At 31.9% G+C, this 26,156-nt stretch overlaps 1 protein-coding gene across 6 annotated transcripts in view; it reads left to right on the top strand.

Moving 5' to 3' along the window:
- The window catches only part of CSMD3 (CUB and Sushi multiple domains 3), a 1,225,248-nt gene that overhangs the window by 843,545 nt on the left and 355,547 nt on the right, over window positions 1–26,156 (top strand). For all 6 annotated transcript variants that reach the window (XM_045398613.2, XM_045398612.2, XM_045398610.2 and 3 more), the window contains 2 exons: window positions 6,894–7,063; window positions 20,641–20,797. In XM_045398613.2, the coding sequence (XP_045254548.2) occupies window positions 6,894–7,063; window positions 20,641–20,797 (327 nt within the window). The remainder of the gene's footprint in view (window positions 1–6,893; window positions 7,064–20,640; window positions 20,798–26,156) is intronic.

Raw genomic sequence — 26,156 nt, 5'->3', positions numbered from 1 at the left:
TGCCTTCCTCTTTTATGATTAAGATTTTTTAAATTTATTTTTCTTTACTAGTTGCTCTGGCTAGAACTTTCAGTGCTACAGTGAATAGAATTGGTGAGAGTGGGCATTCTTGTCTTATTCCTAATCTTGTTTGACAAGGTTTCAACTTTTCAGTGCTTGATGGCTGCTGTGGGCTTCTGACACATGATCTTTATTGTATTTAGGTGCATTCTTTCTATTACCTCATCTTCTGGAAATTTTTATCATGAAAGGATATTGAATTTTGTCTAGTAATTTTTCTGCATCTATATAATTTTGTCATTCATTTTGTTAATGTAATATATCACATTTATTATTATCTATACAGTAAACTGAAATATATTACATCCCAAGGATAAATCTAACTTGATCATGGCACTGTTGAATTTGGTTTGTTAAAATTTTTTGAGGATTTTTGAATCTATGTTCATCATGGATATTAGCCTGTAAATTTTTTTTGGTGTATATACATATATATATATATATATGTATATATATATATGTACACATACATATATATATTCTCTGGATAAACCTTTCTGTCTGTGGCTTTAAAAAACCAACCCCATGGGTACAAATATGCCTAGCTGCTTGGTGTACTTTACTTGACATCCAACAGGCATATCAAATTTATCTTGTGCAAAAATACATTCATCAGCATTATAATCAAAGCCACTGCTTGTCTTCTTTACCTTTCCCTCTCTTTCATGCCCCCACACCGAACTTGTCTCCAAGTTCTATAACTTTTACTTTGGCATCTCCTCTTCCTCCATAGTTGGAGCTCTCATCTTCTGTCTGTAACACTACAATAATCTTCTCTAGGACTTTCACCCTCTAGTAACCCAAGACTACAATTCATTCCTCATAGAGCTGCCCTGGTGGATTTCTCAAAGTTGGTCATGTTTTTCTCTTTTTAAAACTCTTCTATGAATCTCCATTGCCTACAGGATAAAGTCCAAATGTCTTAGAATGGTGTATGAATTACTGGTTCTTCTAACTAATGTCAATTTGATTTGCCTATTTATACTTTCATTCAAGTATTTCACTCTGCCTGGAATCCCTTCTTCATACATTTTGGTTACCTTTGGAACCACATTTCTTACTCAAATCAAGAATAATACAGTCATGAAATCTGCCTTAATGTAATTCTCTTGCGGCTCCTTTAAAATGTACTACTTCATTTTTGCCATTTCAGCCTATTACACGAACTTGTATCATACTAGAGACTACATGTTAGTGCATGTACCAGTTTCCATGTGTGCCTCTTTTTTGGAGTACATATCACATGAGGACGAGGACCTATTCCCAAGACCTAATACAGTATCAGGCATATCCATAGTTATTTTTATTAAGAACATTATTTTTAATAAATAACTCAGCACAGTAGACCTTCAATACCTGTTCATGGAAAGATGAAAAGACAATGACAGATTATAGGAAATAGTAAATATTTTTAAAATAAAATGATATAATTTATTTTAAAAAGTTTTGAATTTAAGCGTTCCAATTATGACTGCAATTCACACACAAAAATATAATTCTACACGGTAAAAAATGATTATAGAAAATGCATTAAAAACAAATGTTTAAGGGAAAAAAGTAACTATGAAACTTTTTTGAAATTCTTCAAAAAAATGTTTAAACTCTTGATTTATAAATAACTTTTAAGTAGCACTAGTTTGCACACGGATACATACATGTATTTAGAGAGGCTAAAAGGAGAAAGCCAGTTAAGTACTATTATTGCCTACGAAGAACAAAAGAAAGAAAAAATAAGACTGTATGCAAATAATACTAATGGATTCTCATATTCTCAGTAGAGGCATAAGGAAATTAATGTATCTTTCTACCCTACAATTTCTACCCACTTCTGAAAATCTAAGTATTATTAAAATACCTATTTAAGAAAATAAAATATTTTTGACTAAAAATTTCTGAAGAGCAAAGTGTTATTAATACTTCCAAGTTGAGAAGGCATCTTAGGAGAAGTGCTCAAAAAAAAATTAATAACACATTTTACCATATTTCACAATTTTTAGATGTCCCATTTTAAAAAAACTAACATCTGTGAAATATGCATGTATCCGACAATCAATGACTATTATAGTGTATTGGCAGCATTTTGGCTTTTTTAGAGACACATAACAATGCCTTTTATAATCAATGATGTCCTAACTTAATGAAATAAAATCTAAATTATATTTGGAATATAATGGGTTTAACTAGCTGATAAAAATGAAAAAAACCTGAATTCACATGCAAAAAAGAATGATTGATTTGGATTTGATCCTCATATGATCCTCTATGAGCAAAATGATGTATTATCATTATTTTTCTTCTGGTAATAATTAAACATACGGAAAAAATATATTTCTGCTTAATGCTACTCCTTATTTGACTTGCATACCATATGTTTATGGTTAAAAACATTGTAAGTTTTTTGAACAATCTAAATCAAGTATATTTTGCCTGCTTTCACAAAACAGTTTGAAAATAAAGAGACTCAATTGTAATGCAAATTTTTTAAAAAGTAACTGTGAACTTTACTGATCTAGACATTTTTCAGATTTCCAGTCAAATTGCTGAAAAATATTTTACCAGTTTATCTAAAAATATATGACTGTATGTATACAATAGATGCTACCAGATGTTCTTATCCCAGTAATGGAAATTAATGATGCATGGCTTGTCTGTTTTTCAGTTAGTATGAAAATATTGAAATTCAATGGGTATCCCTGCTGTAGTGAATTCTTCACTGTAGCAATGACTCTTATCATCAGATTTCAGTGCACATCTTTCCCACTCCAATCCAACTAAAGTCACATTTATCAACATATTATTTTCATATTCAGCAAAGAGTTTCATATTGGTAACTCAAATAGATATCTTAACATGTACATTTAAATAAAAAGGTATTTTATGTGAATAGGATTTGCTTTTCAGAAAAGTCATCATATACAATGTGTACACTGGAAATTGCACAGAAAATATTTATATGCTACAAGGAACACTAAGTACTTATTCTCCAAAAATATTTTCTTAACACTGCTAAATTATGTAATGTTTTCATATTACTAATTTTTATGATTTAAAGATGACAGCACCCTCTAGTTCAAATTAGAGAGAGGAAACATTACTCCCTAGTTTTATACTGATTATTTTGTAAGAAATCCTTATTATCAAACATAGGCTTTATCAGTTAGTGGCATCAGTTATCAAGAACATAAAACTCACTCTAGACCAAGACATGAGAGAAACAATGTCCTGGGCTTATGTTAATGTAGGAAAAAGTGTGCTTACCTCACCTCCAGAAAACATTGCAACCCCTAAACTCTGAAGCAGTGGTTTCCTAACCCAAAATCTCAAACAATTTTACAAATGTAGCTCATTCAGTCTCCTTTTTTGCTCTTCAAATTCTGCAACCAACATTCCAAGCCTTAAAGACAAAAGTATTTCCCCATCACAAGAACAAGCAGCTCACAACTAACGACTTCTCCATTCATACACACCTAAGAAAGAACATTTCTTCTCCTATCACACCAGATAAACATCCTCAGAGATCTACTTCTAGATCAACCTTGCACAAAGAAAGCTTTTTCACATCAGGTCTTTCAGTTCCTAGAACCTGTCATTATCTCCTCCGTCTCCCACCCCCTCCAATAATGTTTTTAGATATGTTTCTTTTGTTTGGAATATTCTTTTCCCCCACTTGCCTTCTCCCTTCACCCTTAATTTACTCATCCATTTTCAAGTTGCAGTACTTCAGAGAGTCTTTCCTAGCTATTCAGGACAGGTCAGGGCTCTCAGTTAACGCTTTCACATATTATATTTTTATTTGAGTGATTGTATGATAAACATCCATCTTTTCCACTGGAAAGTAAGTCCCATAAGAGCTTCAGCTATACCCCTCACCACCCAGTACATAATAAATATTTCATAAATATCTATGGAATCAACCTATTGATTTATTTTTTCCAAATCAGAGCATTCTATCATGTGCCTCTAGCGACTTCAAATATCTTTCAGTACATTCTCAACCAAGTAAATAAGTTATTTATATCACAGTGACCTTGTAGTTTTTTTATTGTAACACATTTTTTACATACATGTTTTATTTTACATATGCTATTCCTTATAGCACCTGACTGAAAATATTAACATTGACATAATCTTCTGAGTCACACATTTGTGATTATTCAGTGATAGCGGTATACTCTCCATAAATGTCACTATGGCTGAGAGATAACTTTTTCAACTTGCCTTTACCAGTTGGATCTTTACGATTTGCTTTACTCAAATTCCTCTTTCTCATGTAATTGACATTTTCATATATGCACTTGTCTTCCTTGTATCAACTAACCATGCTTCTCTCTTGTAGTCAGCTGTTCTGCTGCTAGTTCCTTTTCTCAATTTTAACATATCTTAAGAATATTCAGTCACAGTTTGCCAATACTTATCTTCTCAGTTTAAATAAGCTTTATGAAAACTTGCTGTGCTAGTCATGTTATATATAATGAAAATTTTGAAGTTACGATATTTTTGCTGGGAATTCATAAGCATGGAACCACAACTATTATTCTTGAGAATTATCTGTGATACTTTAACGTGGTGTTGCTTTTTTCAATTTCATTTACCATCACAGCCACCCGATACTGAAAAGAACCGTAACAGTTTAATTCCATATCAAGTAATTTTCCTCATGGGCCGTAATTTACTTTATTCACATCTCTTGGGACCAGAGGTGGTGTTCATATGCGGGAAAATAGCAAGTTCAAAGGCTCAGAGTATGAGACTGTGGCCAAGGGCCAGTAGTGGCTCAGGGTAGCTAAATTGCAAGGTCCATGGCAGAGAAGGCTAGGTAATAGCTGAACAGGCACACTGGGATCACTTTGTAAATGGCCTTGTATGACATTCTCTGGATTTTGACTTGCTGATCATCAGTATATTTTAACCAGAAAGTGCAAGATTAGATGTGCAATTGAAAAATATTGTGTCAACTTATTACAGACAAGAACTAAAACCATTTATATTTTCAAAACTTCATGACTCTGTAAAATAATTTAAAATAATTAGCATTTCCTTCTAAATAATCTAATTGACAAAAATATATGTGCATTTTAGATCACCTGTGTAATCCAGATTACATTTGTCTTCATGCCCCCACAAACATACTTATATACCAAAAAGCTAGTAGAAATAAATAAAGTAGAAATAAAATGTAAATGATTTCCACTAAGTGATAGATGCCTGGCATTCTCTTGCACTATGCAGATGAAAGATTCTCAGCAGTTCACAGAGGCATAATATGAGGGAGAATCAAGTTGCTATACAGCATAGAGTAATTAAAGGTGTAGCAAACTCCAAAAGCCTACACTCCAGCAGCTGTTACATGATCCACATTGCCAAAGGCGATTTAATGTTAGGAAAACAAAACCTTATGCCTCATTAGACACATGTTGCTATTTTTTATTTTGTTGTTTTTGTCATTTTGTTCCTGTATTTGTAAACTGGTTTGGTATTATAACTGTACGCAGCTAAAAGTATAAAGACGTATCTATTTTTTGAACATGTTTAAGTAACATTAAAAGAATTTAAATCAGTATTGGAAGTTTGATTTTTTTTTTCTTTAAAAGGAATTTAGAGGAACCTTTTATTGTGTAATACTGTCTGTTAGTATAACACCATTAGTTTTTATTATTATTTCACACAATGTTGATATTATACTGACTGCTTCTTCTTGATCATTTTTATTTCAATAGGCTTTTGTTTCTTTTGTCTTATTTTTGTTAATGTTTAAACATTTAAAAGGTAAAGCAATTCATTATTCACCTTGTTGTCTACTTTCTCTGACTGTTCCCATAAATCATTCTTTTTAAAATCTTATTTCTGGAAAAAAACAACTTGCTTTTTTTTTTTTTTTCCTTTTCAGTTAAATATTTGAAAATGTAAATATTTTTGCCCTATGGTTTGGTAACAAGTTATTAGATTAAGATAGAAAGCTGAGTTTATTGAATTTCTGAAACATATTTAAGACTTTTAAGGACTTATTGTTTGTTTTTTCAATACTGCCACAAGCTTTTTATGTTGAAATACATTAAAATTAAATTCGAGCTAAATTTGTTGAGAAATTCTCACATTTTCCTAAATGTTTAGGCAGTTCCTCAAATTTTGCAAAATTAGTCCTGAAGGTTTAGCAAAACCATTTTATCTATTATGAGAATGCCTTCATGTAGTCTAATTTTCTATCCTGAGAAAGGTGATATAATTTCCAAAGATGCCCAATTTGTTACAATTATTGGTTAACTATTATTACCAGAGGGGTTTAACTATTATATCAGTTTTAAAAGATAATGTAATATTTGATTCCCTTTTTATTATTGAAATTCTTGTATCAGCAGAATACTGAGTACTAGGAGAAAAAAGAAGGGTCAAATTAATTAAAAAGGTACAAATGTTTTAAAAGATCAAGTTAGAATTATTCAAAACCAAAATTAATATATGTCCCTTTCATTTAAAAGAGCTAAATTATAAATTTAAATGTATTAAATTTATCAGAAATCTACAAATGCAAAATACATTCTTAAAATTGTGCTCTCATCCTTTCCTATGCTATCCTTTAATCTAGGGGGAAAATTACTACAACTGTTGTATATTTTCATTTGTACACAATTGTCCTCTCCATGAGCTGTAGTCTCTTCCTCCCATATGTTATTTGAGGAGGGAATTAATCATTTACAACATAAAGTCATTCTGTATATTATTTTTCTGCTAAACTTTAGGTAAAATAAAATGCATTACACTTCCATACATGACATTGCTTGAAAATGATACTGCTATCTATTAAACTATACTTCAATATTCTGTTTTACCTGCAGCTGAATGTGGTGCATCTGCAACAAATAATGAAGGAATTTTGCTGTCTCCAAATTATCCACTCAACTATGAAAACAACCATGAATGCATTTATAGCATTCAGGTTCAAGCAGGCAAGGGAATCAATATTTCAGCCAGAACATTTCATTTAGCACAAGGAGATGTTCTTAAGGTAGGTGAACTCAGACATACTTGTATTTTGATCATTTTTAGCCATTAAATATACACCAGTAGATAAATATATATGCCTATATATGTGTGAATGTATATAGTATTAACTGTAAGTTGATTCTGCCTTTTATGCATTCAAATTATATAATAATTCTCATTTTCTATTATTGTTTCCATTAAAATAGTATGCTTTGTTTCCAATTTTTATTTATAATAAAAGGTAATTTTTTATTTTATGATATATGAATTTTAATATTTTAATAATGCCAAAATAAGAAAACTTTAATGCCAAATATCTTGCCTAATAAGTATTATATATAAAACATCATCAAATGACCATCATACAATATGTTTCTTTGTCTTATTTTTGTTAACGTTTAAACATTTAAAAGGTAAAGCAATTCATTATTCACCTTGTTGTCTACTTTCTCTGTTCCCATAAATCATAATTTTTAAAATCTTATTTCTGGAAAAAAACAACTTGCTTTTTGATGGTCATTTGATGGTCATTTCTTTAAGAAATATAATAGTGATTTGTTTCTATTTGTATTATATTTTCTATAATATAACTTATTTATTTTTGTTAATACGTGAAGAATCTTTTGCATTTATGACTATGGATACTTTTTATGAATATATAAACCTAACAAGTCAATGTCTATCAATTAAGAAAAAATGTACTTTTTTGATAATGACTATTGGTATAAACATTATTTAAACATTTTGAAATAATCAAATGTCTACTTTTCCAAAAAATAACATTTTGGCAAATAAATATTTTCATAGTTGCTGATTTGTATTTTCAATATAAATATTTTGGTAAATATGATTTATATTTATCATTAGAGTAAAATTAAACACTTCTAAAAGTCACATTTAAATATTTTTAAAATAATTATATAGCTTTGTTTTTCTAATCGTTAAGATTTTCTTAAGCCAGGTGAAAAATTCATTATACTTCTGTTTTCACAAATCTTGAAAAAAAAAAAAAATAAATGGAATTCCAAATTGGCTGCAGCAGGAGAATTTTTTTTTAATTAACAATTTTAACGTTATCGGTTAGTTTCTTTTTTTAAAAAAATATTATTTCATGATAATTGATGGCTCTATAACACAATAACGCTATATACTTGTAAGATTTGTATAGGCTTTGGGGAAAATTTCTCACAATGTATCTAGATGTATACAATTTCAATATTAATTTAGGATCAATATATGCATTCTTATTTTCTGCATTTTTCCCCAACTGGCAACGAAATTCACTATGTAAAACTCTTCCACCTCTAGTTCATTGTTTGGGTGTTTCTGTTAAAATAAATTATGTTTGTTCAATTGGAGTCAACATTGAGATTAACAGGTTGCTTGTATATAGAACTGAGGCAGTGCTTTTTATTTTCAAGCAAATTATGCGGGGAAATGTATCAATGCATAGATAAGATCTGTGAGCTAGTCTAGCTACTACTCTGTATTGCACAAGCAACAATAATAAACATGTGTTGGTGAGCTAAAATTCAGGAAATGTTTCTTGACATCTATCACTCGTGCCTATTACTGTTCTCCCTAAAATATTTCTTTGTGATGCTTAAAATGCATCCATTTCTTTTCTATACTGATATTATTTGGAGAATTTATTTGCGATAACAAATGATTCTTTTTAATAATAAAATAAAACTTTCTAACAAAGGTCTTACTTTTTTGGAATAAAGCCACATACATTTCTGATATGTGCTACCTTGAGAAGGGTGGCGCTTCAGTCATAAGTGACAACACAAGGGGATATAATAGGGAGCAATGAAATAAGGCAGAAAAAAGAAAAAAAAGACTCAATTTAAGGCCCTTTAAAGGATTTCTTCAAATACAGATTTCCCTTATATGGGTAAAAAGTTTAAAAAATTATGTCCCCAACAATTTTTAAGAATTCTTTAATTTTCCAGGAATATACATTCTCCAAAGTTGAAAATACTATATACTAAATATTATAATAGAAACACACCAATTCAATTATCCTTCTACTCAAAGATTTGCCTGAGATTTATTTTGAATTATTACTTTAAAACAGTTTCAGCAAGTTACTCTATAAATACAATTTAGGGTGAACTTTTAGATTCCAAATTTGTCTCCTTCATGGTCTCTCTGCCAGAATAAGAGATAAGATGCTTAATGTTACCTCATTCTTCCCATTAATCCGATGGGCAACTATTAGCTGAAAGACACCCTTTGACACGGACACATTTAGTTATATACAAACAGAAAGATGAACCCTCAAAAAGATATATTATTAATTCTCAAAAATTATGGAGCGCAAAGTCATCTTAGGGTGGAAAGTTATTTGCCTAATTGAAAACTAATCCATGAAAGTTAATCCCCATCTCCAGTACTTTACAATATCAAACATAGTGGAGTGAGTTAGATTCGTGTATTTAGACTAGGATATAATAAGAAATAAAAACAAAGAGCCCATTATAAAACCTGCTGCCCCTTGACTGAGAGAATTTAAAATCATTGCTTTTTCTTTTATGTGGTATCATTGATTACATTTTTTGGAATGACACTCTCTTGTAATCCTTATATGAGAATCAAGTTTAGGAGGAGAGATTTTTTTTTTTCTGGTTTCATTTACCATATGACATAACTGTATTGGATTCTGACCAAAACAAAAATAACAATGCCAACAATAATATGTGTGTATATCTACATCTATTTCCATGCAAACATTCGTGTACAACTTTTGTCTCTGTGAGTTCAGTGTCCAGGAAGGCACTCACTTGCTCACTCACTTGCTGTCTTTTTTCTTCTCTCCTTCTCCTTTCTTTCTGTAAAGAACTTTAGTTATTTAAAAATCACACCAGCAGAGTTTGCACCAGTGAGTTCTAAGTGTAAGCCATCATATGACTCCTCTAGATTTTTTTTTAAAGTTTTGATTACTGGCACTCCTCCCAGGTTTTCTGATTCAGTTCATCTACACGTGGGAATTTGGATTTTTATAAAGCTCTCTAGATTATCTGATGACCATCAATATAGTAATTATGATTATATCCTTCTTTGGCTCTAGTGTTAAAATGAAGAACATTTATACATCAAAATATTTTACTGTAGTGCTTCAAAGGTAGCAGATTCTTACTCTAAATAATAAAAAATTGACCTCAATATTACTAGATAATTTTGAGTCATTAACTTTATACCAGATTGAAATCTTTTTTTTTTGTAAAACTTTTTTGTTCATTTGTGTCATTTTTCAAAGGTGGATAAATAATTTTAATAGCATCTGAGAAAATCCTATTTAGGCAAACAGAACATTTTCAAGCCACGAAAAGGCAATAATAATAAAAATAAATGAAAGAAAAATTCCTATGGTGATTCTTACTTAAAGTGGAAAGGAAATTTCACTGCATCCATTCTGGATTGCAAAAAACTGGTGCAGAATGATCATTTAGGAATGTATCTTTTTTTTTTTTCCAATGTACTTACTTAATGGGTATTTTAACCTGTTCACTATGAACAACCTTGGCTAATTATGTGTTTTTATAATGGTGATAGAACAAATATAAAACCTATCCATGATTGTATAGGAAACTCTTATAATTCAGATCCCTTCAACTATTAATGTTTACATATACGAACAGTAAGTGGGTTAAGCGACAATTTTCTTGCATGCTACTTACTTATTTTTGGAAAACTTTAATGACACACCACAGATAGGTTTGGATTTTACTTGACACTGCAGCTTTAAGGAATCTAAAAAGATATATGAACTATATTTTGTTTACAAAAAATCTTTAATGTTCACATTAAAAAAATCTTTGAAACGTATGTGCTTTAAAGTATACTGACAGAACAGCACAGCTAATGCAAAATCTGCTCTGACCTGTGATAAAATCCAGTTTCTATCTATATGATCTCTCACTATTTCCAGTTGAATGACTAATGGGAATTTCAAAGTTCACCAGTCCAAAACACACATCTCCTCTCTCCTCATTTTTCTCTATTTTAGTAGATAGAAACTAATTACTCAATGATGAAATTGAGTTCATTCTTGTTTCCTTTTTTCTTTCACACTTTGTATATTGTCTCTCAGCAAATTCTGTGGTTCTTTCCTTCAAAGTTCTGGAATTAATCATTTCCCACCTTTGTAAATAACCTTGGTCTAAATTATCATCTCTTACTTGTGTAACTGACATTGTTTCTAATTGATCCTCCTATTTCCACCATCTTAGATCATGTGAGCTATTATAACAGAATAACATAGACTAAGTGGTTTATAAATGATACACATTTATTTTTTGAAGTTCTGAAGGCTGGTAATTTCAAGACTAAGTTACTAGCAGTTAGTGTCTGATGATGGCCACCTTCCTCAAAGAATCATTTTCATATTGTGAACTCCATGGCCAAAGGGATGATATCTTTTATAAGGGCACTTATTCCATTTATGAGCTCTGCCCTCATGAACAGTTAGCCTCCAAAGGCCCCACCTCCTAATACCATCACCTTGAGTGTTAGGATTTGAACATATGAATTTGGGGGGGACACAAATATTGAGACCATAGCATACTCTATAGACTGTTTCAAAATCAACAACAGAAGTGACCCTTTTTCATGTTATGCTTTAGCTCTAAACCTTTTTATGTTTCTCATCTCATTATAAGTAAAATCTAAAGCCCTTACCATGGGCTATATGATTTGGCATAATTTTAATGTTCCTGACCTTTCCTTTTGCCACTCTTCCTCTAGCTCACTCCACTCCAGGCATAATGGCCTCTCTGCAGTTTATCAAATATAGCAAGCATGCTGTATTAGTCCCCCACCCCCCGCCCTTTTTTTTTTTGCATTGCTATAAAAAAATACCTGAAGCTGTAAAATTTATAAGGAAAAGAGATTAAACTGGCTCACAGTTCTGCAGGTTCTACAAACATGGCACCAACATCAGCTGGGTTTCTGGTGAGGGCCTCAGGAAGCTCACAATTGTGGCAGAAGGTGAAGGGAGAAGCTGGTGTATTACATGGTGAGAAAGGGAGCAAGAGAGCAAAGGGACAACAGATTCCAGACTTTTAAACCAGCAGATCTCATGTAAACTAACTGAGAGAGAACTCTCTTATTACCAATGGGATGGTGTTCATGGGGGTTCTGCCCCCATGATGCCATCACGTTCCACCAGGCCCCACTTCCAACAGTGGAATCACATTTTAACATGAGATTTGGAAGTCACAAACGTTCAAACCACATCACACGCTTCAACACCAAGCCCTTTGCTCAGGCTATGTCTTCTGCTTGCATGTTCTTCCTCAGTATAACCACATGGCTGTGTCCCTCATTTCCTTCAGGTCTCTACTAAAATGTCATATGATCAGAGTCTTCAATGGACCCTCCTATAAACTGGTAAACTTACCTCCATCATCTCTTTCCATAGTATTAATCTGATCTATTCTTCTTCATAGCACTGATCTACAACCTGAAATATTATGCATTCATAGTTCATTCCTTTAATTTTTATCTTCTCCAATAGAATGGATGTTATAAGACAGCAGGAACTATTTAACTCCACTTTAACTCAAGCATCTAGGAACAATGCTTGTCATATAGTAAATGCTCAATAAATATTTTTTTCTTCTGGAAAGGACAAATTTACTATATAATTTCAGCTACTTTCTTTCTATGTAAAGCAAGAGAAACATATTTCCTTTCTAATTAAGTTCAATTGTTATTGTTTCTAATCTAAGAAAAGTGAATATATTTTTATACAACATAGTTACTTCTAAATATTTTTCCCATTGCCGTGCTGTTTTGTCCAAATATAGCTTATAAAATTCAGGGTTATATTTGGTGATATATTATTAGATAAACATGCCCACTCAATCAACGTTGCCCAAATTTATTCTAACCTTTGAAAACACATTATGCTCCGGATTATTTTTCTACACACCTTAATGACAATTAAGAATGGGCTTTAGAGTTAGGTAAACCTAGGTTCAAATCTCAAACCTACCACTTAATAGTCATACAATTATTGAAAACATTACTCAAGATTTCTAAATCTCACCTTCCTCACCTGAAACATTCTGATAATAATAAAAACTTACATTCAGTATTGCTATAATGACTAAGTTAGATAATGTTTTTAAATTAAATGATTGTTTGTAAAGCACTCAGCACAGTGCTTGCCCCTGCAAATGTTCAGTGAATATTCATGTAATAGGAATATATTTCAGAGTCTGGAAAAAAATTTGCAAGAAATATAGCAAAAGATTTTTGTATAAGTGACCTAATTTTTATTTTCAACAACCTTTTTCCTGGGCAGTGAGAAAACGAATCTAGGTCAATTCAGGATAAACTCAGTCAATTCTGTATTTGCCAGTTCAACGTCTGCACATATTTTGGCATCAAGACTTCAAGTTGTCAAAAATGAAAAGTACGTTTTGTCCTAGGGCATTATCTGTTTGTGGCAGCAGCTGCTGCGCCCCCTCATTTGCTACTTGTTCTGAAGTCAGCAGTACAATTGGGCATCTACTGCTGGATCCCAGTTATCCCAACTGCAAAACCTCTTTGCATCTACCAGCTCTCTGCAATATATTCTGTTCTGCTCATAAGAAGCACTTTTCATCTTTTACTCTGTATATGAGACTGAGTTACGCCAGAATTCCATGTGACTGGCTCAGGCTCAGTTGCCCCACCAACCGCACATACCTACTGTTTTGTTTGTTTGTTTGTTTGTTTGGTACCTTTTTTCTGCAAGCATGTTTCCCACTTTTCTGGGCTCCAGATAGAAAGCCAGGTACATGTTCCCTGTTTTCTAATTATTGGTATTCTATTATTCCTCCACCCAAAAAGGATACGATGCAAGGTCCTGTCTTAGAAACCTAAATCAGAACCTAATTAATTTGTTCTCTACTTAACTCATCTAGGGAATGTTTCTCTAGTTTGTTTGGAGTCTGATTATTTTATTTTTTTCAAAGTGACACAGGATATGGCAGAAATACTGAACTTCTTTCCTCACTCTCACTTGTAAATATGTAATTTAATTAATTCTTTCAATTAACATTTATAAGAGGGGTTTATTATATGTAGGCTCTATGCAATTAACATCGAATAGCTCCCATTGTCAGCCTGGTAGAATGAAAATTGAATACCAATGAGAAATACTATTTTCTGTTTTCATTGTTGCTGTGTTTGTTGTTATTTTCAAATAAAAACTAAGGACAATGTTCAGAATAAAGGAATATAGCAGAGCATTCCTTTATTCTTTGGAAAAGAATTTATTCTATTCCAAAATTCAAGGCAATCTTTTTACCATGGTTAGCATTGTGTAGTCTAAAGACTTATTTCTTATGCAAAATGTAGACTATGGATGATTATGGAGAAAAGTCAATAAAGTAACTCAAAATTGCTTTTGAAACTGGGAGAGAAAAGGTTAGGAGGAATGATGTCATATTTATGAAAAATTATATACTCAAAGGACTTGATTAATAACATTCTTGTAGAGATATGATAAGGTTATTAACCTGTTATTTTCTAAAATGTATTTTTTCAAGTTTCTTTCCTATCTATGTGTGAGTCTTTGGGAGTAGCACTTGTGAGAGCGTATTATTAAATTTTCAGTAATTTTGAGAGCTGATTGTTGAACATAGCCAGTACCAAAAATTAAGTTATATTACAATTAGATTGTAATTAAATCACAATTAAATTAACTTAAATTATATTAAAAACAAGAACAATAAATAATTTTTTTTAAAATTTCCTAATTATTGTACTACTTTTACTATTATCTGTGCTTTTGAGGTTATTTATGTATATTGTGTCCCTATGGCAGAAATACCACACCACACTGTGCCCCTTCACGTCTCTTCCCAACTGCACATTCAGTGACATCACATTCACATTCAATGATAGCTTGATGTTGGCCAATGGGAATATTTACACTGTGGAAACTGGCAAATGCTACAAAAACATGACTTAACTTGTTGTTTGCTTATTATATAGATGTAAGTGGAAATGGGTTGTGTCTGTGGCCATTACATTATGAATAGCACTACATATTGAAGAAATTTTTTTTCAGTATTTGAAAACTATTATTCAATTAACCAATAGTTATTCATATCATTTACAAATTCAGGAAGTTCTGACATAACCTTGTTTTTGATTTTTCACTTTCCTTTTATTTGTTAACATTAAAAACAATCAAGCAGTATTTATTTAGGAAATACTCTTGTTTGTCAGTTGCAATCATAAATTGCATACACAAAAGTCTGGCAAAAACAGTAAAAGCATTCTTTAAAAATCAATTAGTTATATGAAATGTACAGTCATGAATATTGTATATTTTATTACCATTTGTACATTGCTCGACACCTCCCTAAAATCAGGGATTGGAAAACAACAGTGTGAGAGCCAAACTGGGCCTGGCACTTGTTTTTGTAAGTAAAATTTTATTGGGAGAAAGCCATGTCCATTCATTTGCATATTGTCTATGGCTGCTCCTGTGCCACAACGTCAGGACTGAGTAGCTGTGACAGAGATGGTTTGCCTCCCAAAGCCTAAAATTTTATTTTCTAACCCTTCTTAGGAAAAGTTTGTTTATTGCAATAAATGCTATTTTAAAAGCCTTACGTACAAATATACACATTTAACAGTCTTTTGTTGTTGTTGTTTGTTTGAGAGCTGGTTGTTAAACATTTTTTAGCACACCAGTGATCTTATATGTCCAGCACACATATCTGCCAATTCTGCTTGCTATTCATTGGAATCCTGTATTAATTCTCCCCTCAAAAGCACTCTCAAAGTGCCAATTTGTGTAGACTGCTATGTTAGGCCTCATAAAACCCTTCATCCTCTTCCATTAAGTATCAGGAAAATAAAATGATTTGTAATAAGCTGCAGAACTTTAATGTGGAGTTGGAACTTCAGCTCTATTATACAACCAAAAACCGCTTGTCCCTGGAAAGCTGGTCCTTCATTGTTTCCCTCCTCCTTCACTAAAACATACTAGCTCATATAATTGAGAATACTTATGTAGCTACTTTAGAAACCTAAATAATTGAATGCAAATAAAAGTTCTCTACTCTATTTTACATTATCTTTGCAGAGAATATAAAAAGTTTTAGAATAGAGCCTTTTTTGATTGACCATTATAAAAATTGTTCTTTATTTTATATGCACACTTGACATCTAATTCACCTTTTTAGAAAATGTATTTAATTTCCAAATCAACCTATAAAACAAATGACCAAAAGTAAAAATGCTAGGATCCAAGAAGAGGAATAATTTGGAGGTTTATATAATTATACATATATGTATGTGTAATTTCTGTCTTCATATTTTTACTTTTATATTTACTTTCTGCTCTTGGATTCAGGTTAACACTTCACTTGCTAATTCATTAGATAAATGAGTTAGAACATGCTTTCTGTTTATATATTTATCATATCATTCACAACAGCAAGAGTTTTGGGTGTTGATAAGCAGTTTGTTGTAATATGGTTTAACCTACTGGATTTAGGAGAGTCTGTACACCATAACTAATTTCAGGACCAGATTTATTACAAACAGGTTTGACAATTAAAACATGGCAATGTTAAGTTTTAGTTTGTTCTGGTGTAAATAATCAGACAATTGCAATATCTTAACAAATTAGAGTCTCATCAAATAATTTCATTAACATTAATAAAAGCCATCAATACCTTTCATGATATTAATCCTTAAGTCAATTTAATAATAACAATATACATTAAAGAAAAAGGAGATTACACTTAAATAGACAAAAACAAGCTTAAAGATCTTGATTTTAATTAGAATAGAAATATGAGCAGTAACAGTCTCAAATAAAAGTCCTATTGCTCTAGTCAGACCCAATTTAATCACTTTGTACTATATATTTACTTTTGAACAAAAGGCATATTTTGTTCGTTTTGTTTTCTTATTTGTATGCTTGTATTCATGACTAGTTTAAAAGTAATTTATCTTTGGTTATACTGCTTTGTCCCTTTGTTGCCTTTATGTTTTCATCTATTTAACTACATTTGAAGGATTTTATTTATGAGTTAAATAGCATTGACTTGATCATTACTATAAAACTCTTCTCTTTTTAAAGGCTTCCTAATTAACACTTGCCTTTCATTTTGATTAAGCAATTTTATGCATGCTTCCAAAATTTCATAGTTGAATGATCCAGTTTCATTTTATTCTGATGATTATAGTGGAGCTTCAACAGTATTTGTTTTCTACCTTTTGACTCAACAATGTTAAATACATTGTAGCTAGCAGATTTTGGTGCTGAATTAGATTCACCCAGCTGAACCTAAAATAATTTTTATTTCCTGAAAGTACTAGCTCTTTCATCATGCCCTTTCTTTAAATGATTGTTTTTTTTAAAAAAAAGTCTTATAAAAAGTTTTTCTTAAAAAAAACCCAAAAAAACATATATATATGTACTGCCTGGTTCAGTGGCTCATGCCTATAATCCCAGCACTTTGGGAGGCCAAGATGTAGAGATAGTTTTAGTCCAGGAGTTCAAGACCAGCCTGGGCAGCATGACAAAACCCCATCTCTACAAAAAATACAAAAATTAGCCAGGCTTGGTGGGGCGTGCCTATAGTGCAAGCTACTTGGGAGGCTGAGGTGGGAGTGTCACCTGAGCTGGGGGAAGTTGAGGCTGCAGTGAGCCATAATCACACCATTGTACTCCAGCATGGGTGACAGAGACCCTGTCTTTAAAAAAAAAAAAAAAAAAAAAAAAAAAAAAGGTATACTGTATGCTTCTAACCGAATATACAGAGAATTTTGTGTTTATATATATTTTTTTTATTTTTAGGTTAAGAATGATGTCTTACTATTTTATTTTTTTTAATTTTAGTTACAGCACCTAACACAGGCATAGAACTAAATAACTAAATGTTGACTTATTTTGTTACTTTTTACATTGTTACATATAGGAAAAATTTATATGTATAAAGTAATGTTTCTACTATCTATCATTAATTTTTGCTTCTCATTACTCCTGAATATTTTTTAAAAATTAGGAAAGACTTTTTAAAGAAATTAAAAACAAATTTCAACAACCAGTTTTTACTTCCCCAGTTACATTAATTACTTGCTCTATTTATATTCTCCCTTTATTTGGCTATTTTTGACAAACTGAAAGTTATTACAATGTATCCACACATAAATAGAGAAGTAGTTTTATCCAAGAAACAATTGTTTACATTTTATTTATGTTTATATTTTTCATAACAATTAAATTATATGTTGGTGAGAAGTTAAGGGTAACACAAGGAAAATATTATTGGGGATATCTCGATAATATCACCACAAATAAGATCCACTGGATCTAGTGGTTAAATGATTTGATTGTGAATGTGCAGCTCTAAACACATAATTAATATACTATGTAATATAGAATCATAAAATAAATGTATTCAGAAGCATACTTCTGAGAATATTGAACATTTGAAACTGACAGACATGCAAGTTATATTTTGCCACAAGCAAGGTTTTCTTACCTCTGAATTATCCCCAATGACTACTATTCTTAAGAAATGAAAAGTTAAATGTTATGTAATCAAACCAAAATCATGCATTCCTGAGCTACCAACCTCAACATTTGGTTTGATTTTGTTGAAGACAGAAATTCTTTCTGATAACTAAAACAGAAACTTATTTGCATGATAAATTAGATTCCTCCAGGGATTCAAGGTATTCCCTGATAATATTAGGAAATTTGTGTATACAGTCCTCTAGTATCCAAATACTTTCAAGAGTAAATGTACATTTTTTAAAAACTTGACAGTGTTTATAAAAAGAGAGAGACCAAGCAATGTTTGCTGTTAGGAATTCAATGACCATGTCGCCTTGAACTTAAGACTCTAAATTCCTCACTTTCTCTTATTTCTACCTTTTCTCTCTGCTGTAAAGAACAAGTAAACAAACTGTAGAAGCCTAGAGGGTATACATAAGTCTATAGATTCCATCAATTACAAATGGAGCGTGCAAGAAAGGCCTTATCAGTGGAGACTTAGAATTTCTGTGTAGAAAATGTTTAGGGTAATGTGGTTAGAAAAGAACATTTAGGGGCCCTGGAAAAAAAATTGGCATAACCTTAACATTAAATTCTAATAAAGATACTTTGAAAGAAAGGTTAATTATACACAAGTTTTTATTTAAAATCATATTAAAACATTCTAAATAAATCATTGGATTAAAACCAACTATCAATTATAAGAAAAATATACAGATTAATATAATAATAACAAAATATTCCATTGTATACCACCTAAAAATCATCTCTTAGGTAACATCAATGTAGTTATGGAGGAACACTTATGCTATGGCAAGATCCCTAGATGTGGAATCTAACATAATTTTTACTCTAGCACCAGGCCATGAGTAAGTAAGGCAATCTGAGCTAACAGACCAGTAATTTCAAGCAGTATTCTCCACTTTTTCTTGTTATTATTGTTCACCTAAGAAGCCCATGAAACTCCGTGAAACAAAATAGTATAGAATAAAGTCTTTCAGGGAGAGTTGATCTTTAGGGAACCACAAATCATTGTAATATCTAAAATATTATTGCTCCCAAGAACCAATTTTTACACCTTGGAGGTCATAATGATTATGTTGGGAATGCATGCCTTACAGGAAAAGGAATGGTAATACGCATTGTTGGTAAACCCTGGATTTAATTACTACATACTTTTTAGAAAACTATCTAGAAATATATGAACATGTCCCATATTTCATATCCCATATTTCTGGAATCCCGTATTTCTAGAACTTTTTTACTGAAGTACAAGTACCAAAAAACATGAGGTTACAAGTAAAAGAGTGTTTGTATCAGCATTACTTGTAGTAGCAAAAACTTGAGTTCATTAATACGGGAATGGTAGAGCAAGTTATGATGGAGTCACTATACATCTCTCAAACAGAAGAATTTGTATTACTGACCTGAAGAGATGTCTATAATGCATTAATAAAAGAAAAACAAATTAGTACAGTAAGTAGTTATACCTTCAGAAAAATAAGAATGATGTGTGGGAGCTTATCAATTTCTTTATTGTGTATTTTTGCTTTATTAAGTTGTTTCTAAAAGCATTTAGAACTCCTTTAACTTAATATTTTTTACAATGTCAAATATGAAACAAGTTAACGAACATGGAAAAGTTACAACTGCACCAGACACAAATATATTTTATATTAATCATGTTGTTGGAAAAGCAAGTGTTTGATCTCCTTGAGAAAGTTGCAGAGAAACAGCCAACTAACCAAGTAACCAACTTTCAAAACCAATCTTTAGGTAGATATTCTTAATTTTAAATTGTCTCCCAGAAAAAGCATTTTTAAAATAATAAGAACAGAAGCTATATCACCTGATTTAAGTCTTACTTAAAGTATACTAAGCTTGGAATTTTAAAATTATACATGTGAATTATAACTTCCTTAACCTTGTGTTCATAGAAACCAATATATTTAGTTGTCCTTAGGAAATGTACTGATCTGATTTAGAAAAAGTACACTTTTCTCTTTTTCATACATGTAAATACATGCTCTGAATTATTATTGACACATTTACATTTAAATTATAAATATATTTTACAGATTTACGATGGAAAAGATAAAACAACTCATCTACTAGGTGCCTTTACTGGTGCATCTATGCGTGGACTGACACTTAGTAGTACTTCAAATCAGCTCTGGCTAGAATTTAATTCCGATTCTGAAGGGACAGATGAAGGCTTTCAACTTGTATATACCAGTAAGTATTTTAGAAGAGTAAAATGGTCAAACACTGGGGTGTTGCATGTATATTAAATAATTACATTGCACAAATTGAAATGATGCCCAATATTTGATGATTAATTTACAGCTCCTTTCTACATATATAATTTTGTGTGACCCTAACAACAGCCTGGTAAGTTACAGGTATTTTAGTTATTGCCATTTTACAGTTGAAACAACTCAGTTTGTTTTACAGAGGTTAAGTAATTTTTGACTCAGAGTTTATTTTTAAGTAGCCAGATTCTCCTCATCCAATATTTAAGAAATACAATAAAACTTTTGTCAGATGGAAATCCAATGTTTGAACTCCCATCTTTAACTACAAAAATGCATACAACACCTGTGCAATAATTATCATTGGTCAGTTATAAATGATAACTAAAAGGCTTCAGGTTGTTTCACACTAAAGAGTAGCTAAAGCTTTCAGTTTGCTCTGCTTTTGTGTTGACTTGTTTTATAACAAATTCTTTCTCACAGATCTATTAATTCATTATATTGAAGTCAGCTATTTTGACTATTTAAATAAGTTGAAGTTAAAACACTAAGAACCAGAGGTAGGTGGGTTACATCAACTGTTATATGAATTAAATGAATGTGTTTTACTAGTACCATAATATAAGAAACAGACTAATTACACCAATGAAAAATAAATTCTATTCAAATAGTATATTTCTTGAGTTTCTACTCTGTTCAAGATTCTGTGCTAATAAGTTAAAGTGCATATAAAAGAGGTGTTACTTCCTATGTATTTAAAAAATTTACAATCTATCAGATCAAACTGATTCTTGGAAGGTCAGCACACTTGTTAATGTTGTATAGCAAAATAAGTAGCAATACTCAAAAATCTTTATTGCTAGAATGCTTGAGAAAATCTACTGACTCCTATAAATTTTCTCAAGAAGTTAGATGAATGGAAATTATTGTAGAAACTAAGAGGTTAAAAAGGTTACAGTATCAAAGAAAATCGTATGGGATCTTAAAGGAAATTTGAATCAAATTATAGTTTGTGTAAAGAGTCTATCTTAATGGTATAAGAAATAGGAGCCAAGAGAATATACTGACTCATTGTATGAAAACATTTTTGTGCATAATACTGAGACATTATCTATTTCTTTCAGGGCTTTTCTTTCTACCTGTTAAAATTGTTACATCACTAACATTAACTAAACATAAATTAACAAAATGAATGCTGAATACACATTTTAAAATTCTCATAACTGTGTGTACAATGTGATTTCTTATGAATCTTCCTAAAGAAAAATAATAGTCCAAACAAATTGTGTTTACAAGTATTGTTATGTGATGGACTAAAAGTAATGATATTGAGTACTATTGCTCAAATGTAATTGGTGTGATCTGCTCAGATGGGAAAACTTTTTTTTTTTTTTTAATCTGCTTTCCTCTTTCTCTTTCTCTGTTTTCTAACACGGCCACTGATGATTTTAAAGTAGTATCAAAATGAATGACACAACGTTTACATAATGGTTTTTGCTCTGCATCATTTTGCATTTCTTTTCTTTTCCTTCTTCTTCTTCTTTTTTTTTTTTTTTTTCTTTTTTTGAAGACAGAGTTTCACTCTTGTTGCCCAGGCCAGAGTGCAATGGCGCGATCTCTGCTCACTGCAACCTCTCCCTCTCAGGTTTCAGCAATTCTCCTGCTTCAGCCTCCCTAGTAGGTGGTATTAGAGGGGCCCACCACCATGCCTGGCTAATTTTTGTATTTTTAGTAGAGATGGTGTTTCACCGTGTTGGCCAGTCTGCTATCGAACTCCTGACCTCAGGTGATCCTCCCGCCTAGGCCTCGCAAAGTGCTGGGATTATAGGCGTTAGCCACTGTACCGGGCCTGCATTTCTGCTTGTCTAAAATATTTATGGGTTTCAAAGAGGAAATCTGGATTTTTTTGTTTTGATACATGACATCTATGTAGCTTGTGATTACTGATGAAAAAATAGTGGCCATTGTAGGACATACCTATATTTGAAATTATATGGGGTGCTCAGGTGTCTGGAATGAATAAGATCATTGACTTTATTGTCTTTAGTTTGAACTGTAGAATTTTAAAAAATATATATTTTAATTAGCAAATATTTGAAGTCACACCTCTTTTCTTAATTAACAATTAATTAATAATTGTCCATTAAAGGAAATGTGTGTTTATGAAGATTGGAAACTATAGAAGCGGGAAGAGAGTATAAATCCGCCACTCTTAAAAAGGGAAAACTTACATTTGTAAATATTTTTCAGTCTTAGAAATAAAACTAAAAATTTCAGTATCATATCTGTAACCAAAATGTTGGTAGCCTACTTCCAAGGTATCTTTGGGTATCAGTAGACAATTCTGTGAACCAACAGTTGGGTTCTGAGCTGTATTCTGTTAGGAAGGGCTTTAGAAACAGTGACACATCTGTTTTTAAGTGTATTTGTTCCTAAGTATTACTTCTTATTTTTATAGCAGCAACTTTTCTACATATCTGCAACTATCTAAATAGTTAAACGCAGATTTCCTAGCTTTAAAAGTAGTTTGTTCCCATCCTCCAAGTGTATACTATTTGTTTTCCAACCATAGCACCTGTGCCCAGGCTATTTTCTTTTTTGTGCATGTCCTACTGACTTTGGATACCAATTGAACTTCAAGATCCACCTCAAATATTTACTCATGAATGCTTATTCTGATTCTCTCAGCTGGAATTAGCAGTCATTTCAATATTTCTTGTGTGCTAGTTTATATATGCTACTAATATAACAGTTATCACATTGCATTGTGGTTATACTTGTTTGTAAACATATGTGCATCGTTCTTCAATAGGCTATTTTCCTTCATAGCATCTTTAGTCCATTTAGTTCAATTGCATCTTTTTACATATTCTTGATAAATTAAGATGTCATCTGAATATGAATTTTATAAAATGCTTTCATGATAGTAAAATGGTTCTACTAAGCCACATATTTTAAATATTCACAAAATTATTGGAAGCAGTAATTATTCAATTCCTGAACATGATAGAACGTGCATCAGTGGTTCACATAGGGAAAATGGGAAAGACCAGGATTTCGTGTTTAAATGCTCATATCCAGTTATTCCTAAGGCCAACTCTAACCCTGTCCATTCTGTGGTACATTTCTCTTACAATGATTCCAATTTCATTTCTGAAATATCTAACTGAGAGAATAATAAGTATTGCAGAGGAGGTCACAGTACTCACATTGAGAGAATCAGAACAGGAGCGAGAACATTTGTCTAGGGAGGATCAGGTAAGACTTCATAAAGGAGGCCATATTAAAGGTCGGGTTGGTGGTTCACAGAAAGAAATGGTGGGGAGTATTACAGACAAAGAGAAAGGAATGAGGAAAGATGCAGAGATTAGGAAGAACATTCAAGGAAAATAATCTAATTCAGATTAATCCCACATATCTTGATGCTTCTCACAATTTCTAGTGGGGGAACAAGCAGACTTTTTTTGGCCATCCTATCAAATGATACCTGCACTATTTAATGATAGTCACTTTCTATTCCATTATCTATTTTGTTGAGTTAGCAACATTTGCCATTGTCTGATTATTTTCAGTTTTGGGTAGATAAGATTGCATTTGACTGAGATAAAATGAAAAAAGTATGTTAGAACACTTTAAAGTGCATTTTATTTCACTTATCTTATTGATCCATTCATTATGTAATTGCTAAGTATAGCAAGTGGCCTGGTACACACAGTGACTTAAATGTTGCTTTTGTCTTTAAGTGATGGAAAACCTTACCATGGCCTAAATAATCAGGGTTTATTTTGTTCATATAAGAAAAAGTAAAGAGTGAGAAAGTAGGTAGATCTTGATTCAACTATTTAACAAGATCAACAAGGATTTTGCTCCTGTCTTTCTGCTGTGGCATGTCTAGAGGGTTCACTTTTTATTTTCATGTTTGTGGTAACATAGTCATAATTTGGCTACTGTAATTATGGGCATGTTTAAGGCATGAAGAAAGGAAAAATGGATAGTGCCAGCCACATAGACTCCTTTTATCAGAAATACAAAATCTTTCTTGGGAATCCCTGTAAGATACCCTCTTAAGTCTCTATCCAAAACTGGGCCATATGGTTCTGCCTTAACTTTCCAGCAAAGCAACTTGGAATATTCAGTATTTGGAAGACTAAATAATTAGTTTAACTTTAGACTATCATGATTCACTGCTGGATATAGTTAGATTATAGCTGGGAACAAAATCAGAGTTGTTAGCAAGGAAGAAGGGAGATATTGAGAAGACAACTTACAGTATTTACTGCAATGTACAGCTAGTTTAATCAGTATTTTTTAAAAATAGGTTAAAGATACTGAACTAATACCTGCTTCTATGATTAATAGTGTCATGGAAGGCCAGAAACTCTTGGGTGTTTATAATGGAAAAGTATACGGCTGACTCATGATTAATAGTTTTAGCTCTACTATGCTAAGAAGACTGTGAGCTTCTCTAATCTCCTTCCACCAACAAATAAATTATATGCATACCTAGTATGAAAATCCTATACCACACTAGAGGGGGAGAAAATATCCCATTCCCTTTTCTTTTTTTCTTTTTTTTTTTTTTTTTGGTCTGTTGCTCTGTTGCCCAGGCTGGAACCTCTGTCTTCTGGGTTCAAGCAATTCTCCTGCCTCAATCTCTTAAGTAGTTGGGATTACAGGTGCCCACAACCACGCCTGGCTAATTTTTTGTATTTTTAGTAGAGACAGTGTTTCACCATGTTGGCCAGGCTGGTCTCGAACTCCTGACCTCTAATGATCCACCTGTCTTGGCCTCCCAAAATGCTGGGATTAGAGGTGTGAGCCACCACACCAGCCCCATTCTTTTTTCTAAAGCAAATTAAATCTGTTCAGTCTTCATCTTTAGAGTTGTCATGAAAAATCTCATTTAGTCTTTTTGGGGAAATATTCTTCTCCCAAATAAATAAATAAATTTCTCAGTCAACTCTAGTTTGATCTGACAATTAAAGTTTGGACAGCTATACTGTTGAATATAAAACGTGTGAGATACACTTAGATATTTTTTTTTTTACCTCTGGGGGCTTTCACTGCTCTTTCATCCCTCTAACTTCCCAGAATCCAACTCCCTTATTGAGTCAGGCCAAAACAATTACTGTCATTTACTCTTGCCTTTGAGAAATCTGAAACTCATCCCAAATAAATATTCAAATGAGACATATTGTTAGGTGCTTTACCTGACACAAGTTACTTGTTAATTTCCCTGTGAGGAGGAACCAATAAAGGCATACCTGTTCTTCTGAGAGAGTACAGGGTGTAGGGTAAGAGAAAATTATTACTTCCTTCTAGAGTTGGAAAACAGATCAGAA

Source organism: Macaca fascicularis, chromosome 8, assembly GCF_037993035.2.
Source record: "Macaca fascicularis isolate 582-1 chromosome 8, T2T-MFA8v1.1".
NCBI classification, from domain to species: domain Eukaryota; kingdom Metazoa; phylum Chordata; class Mammalia; order Primates; family Cercopithecidae; genus Macaca; species Macaca fascicularis.
This window is presented reverse-complemented; position numbering and strand designations above follow the sequence as displayed.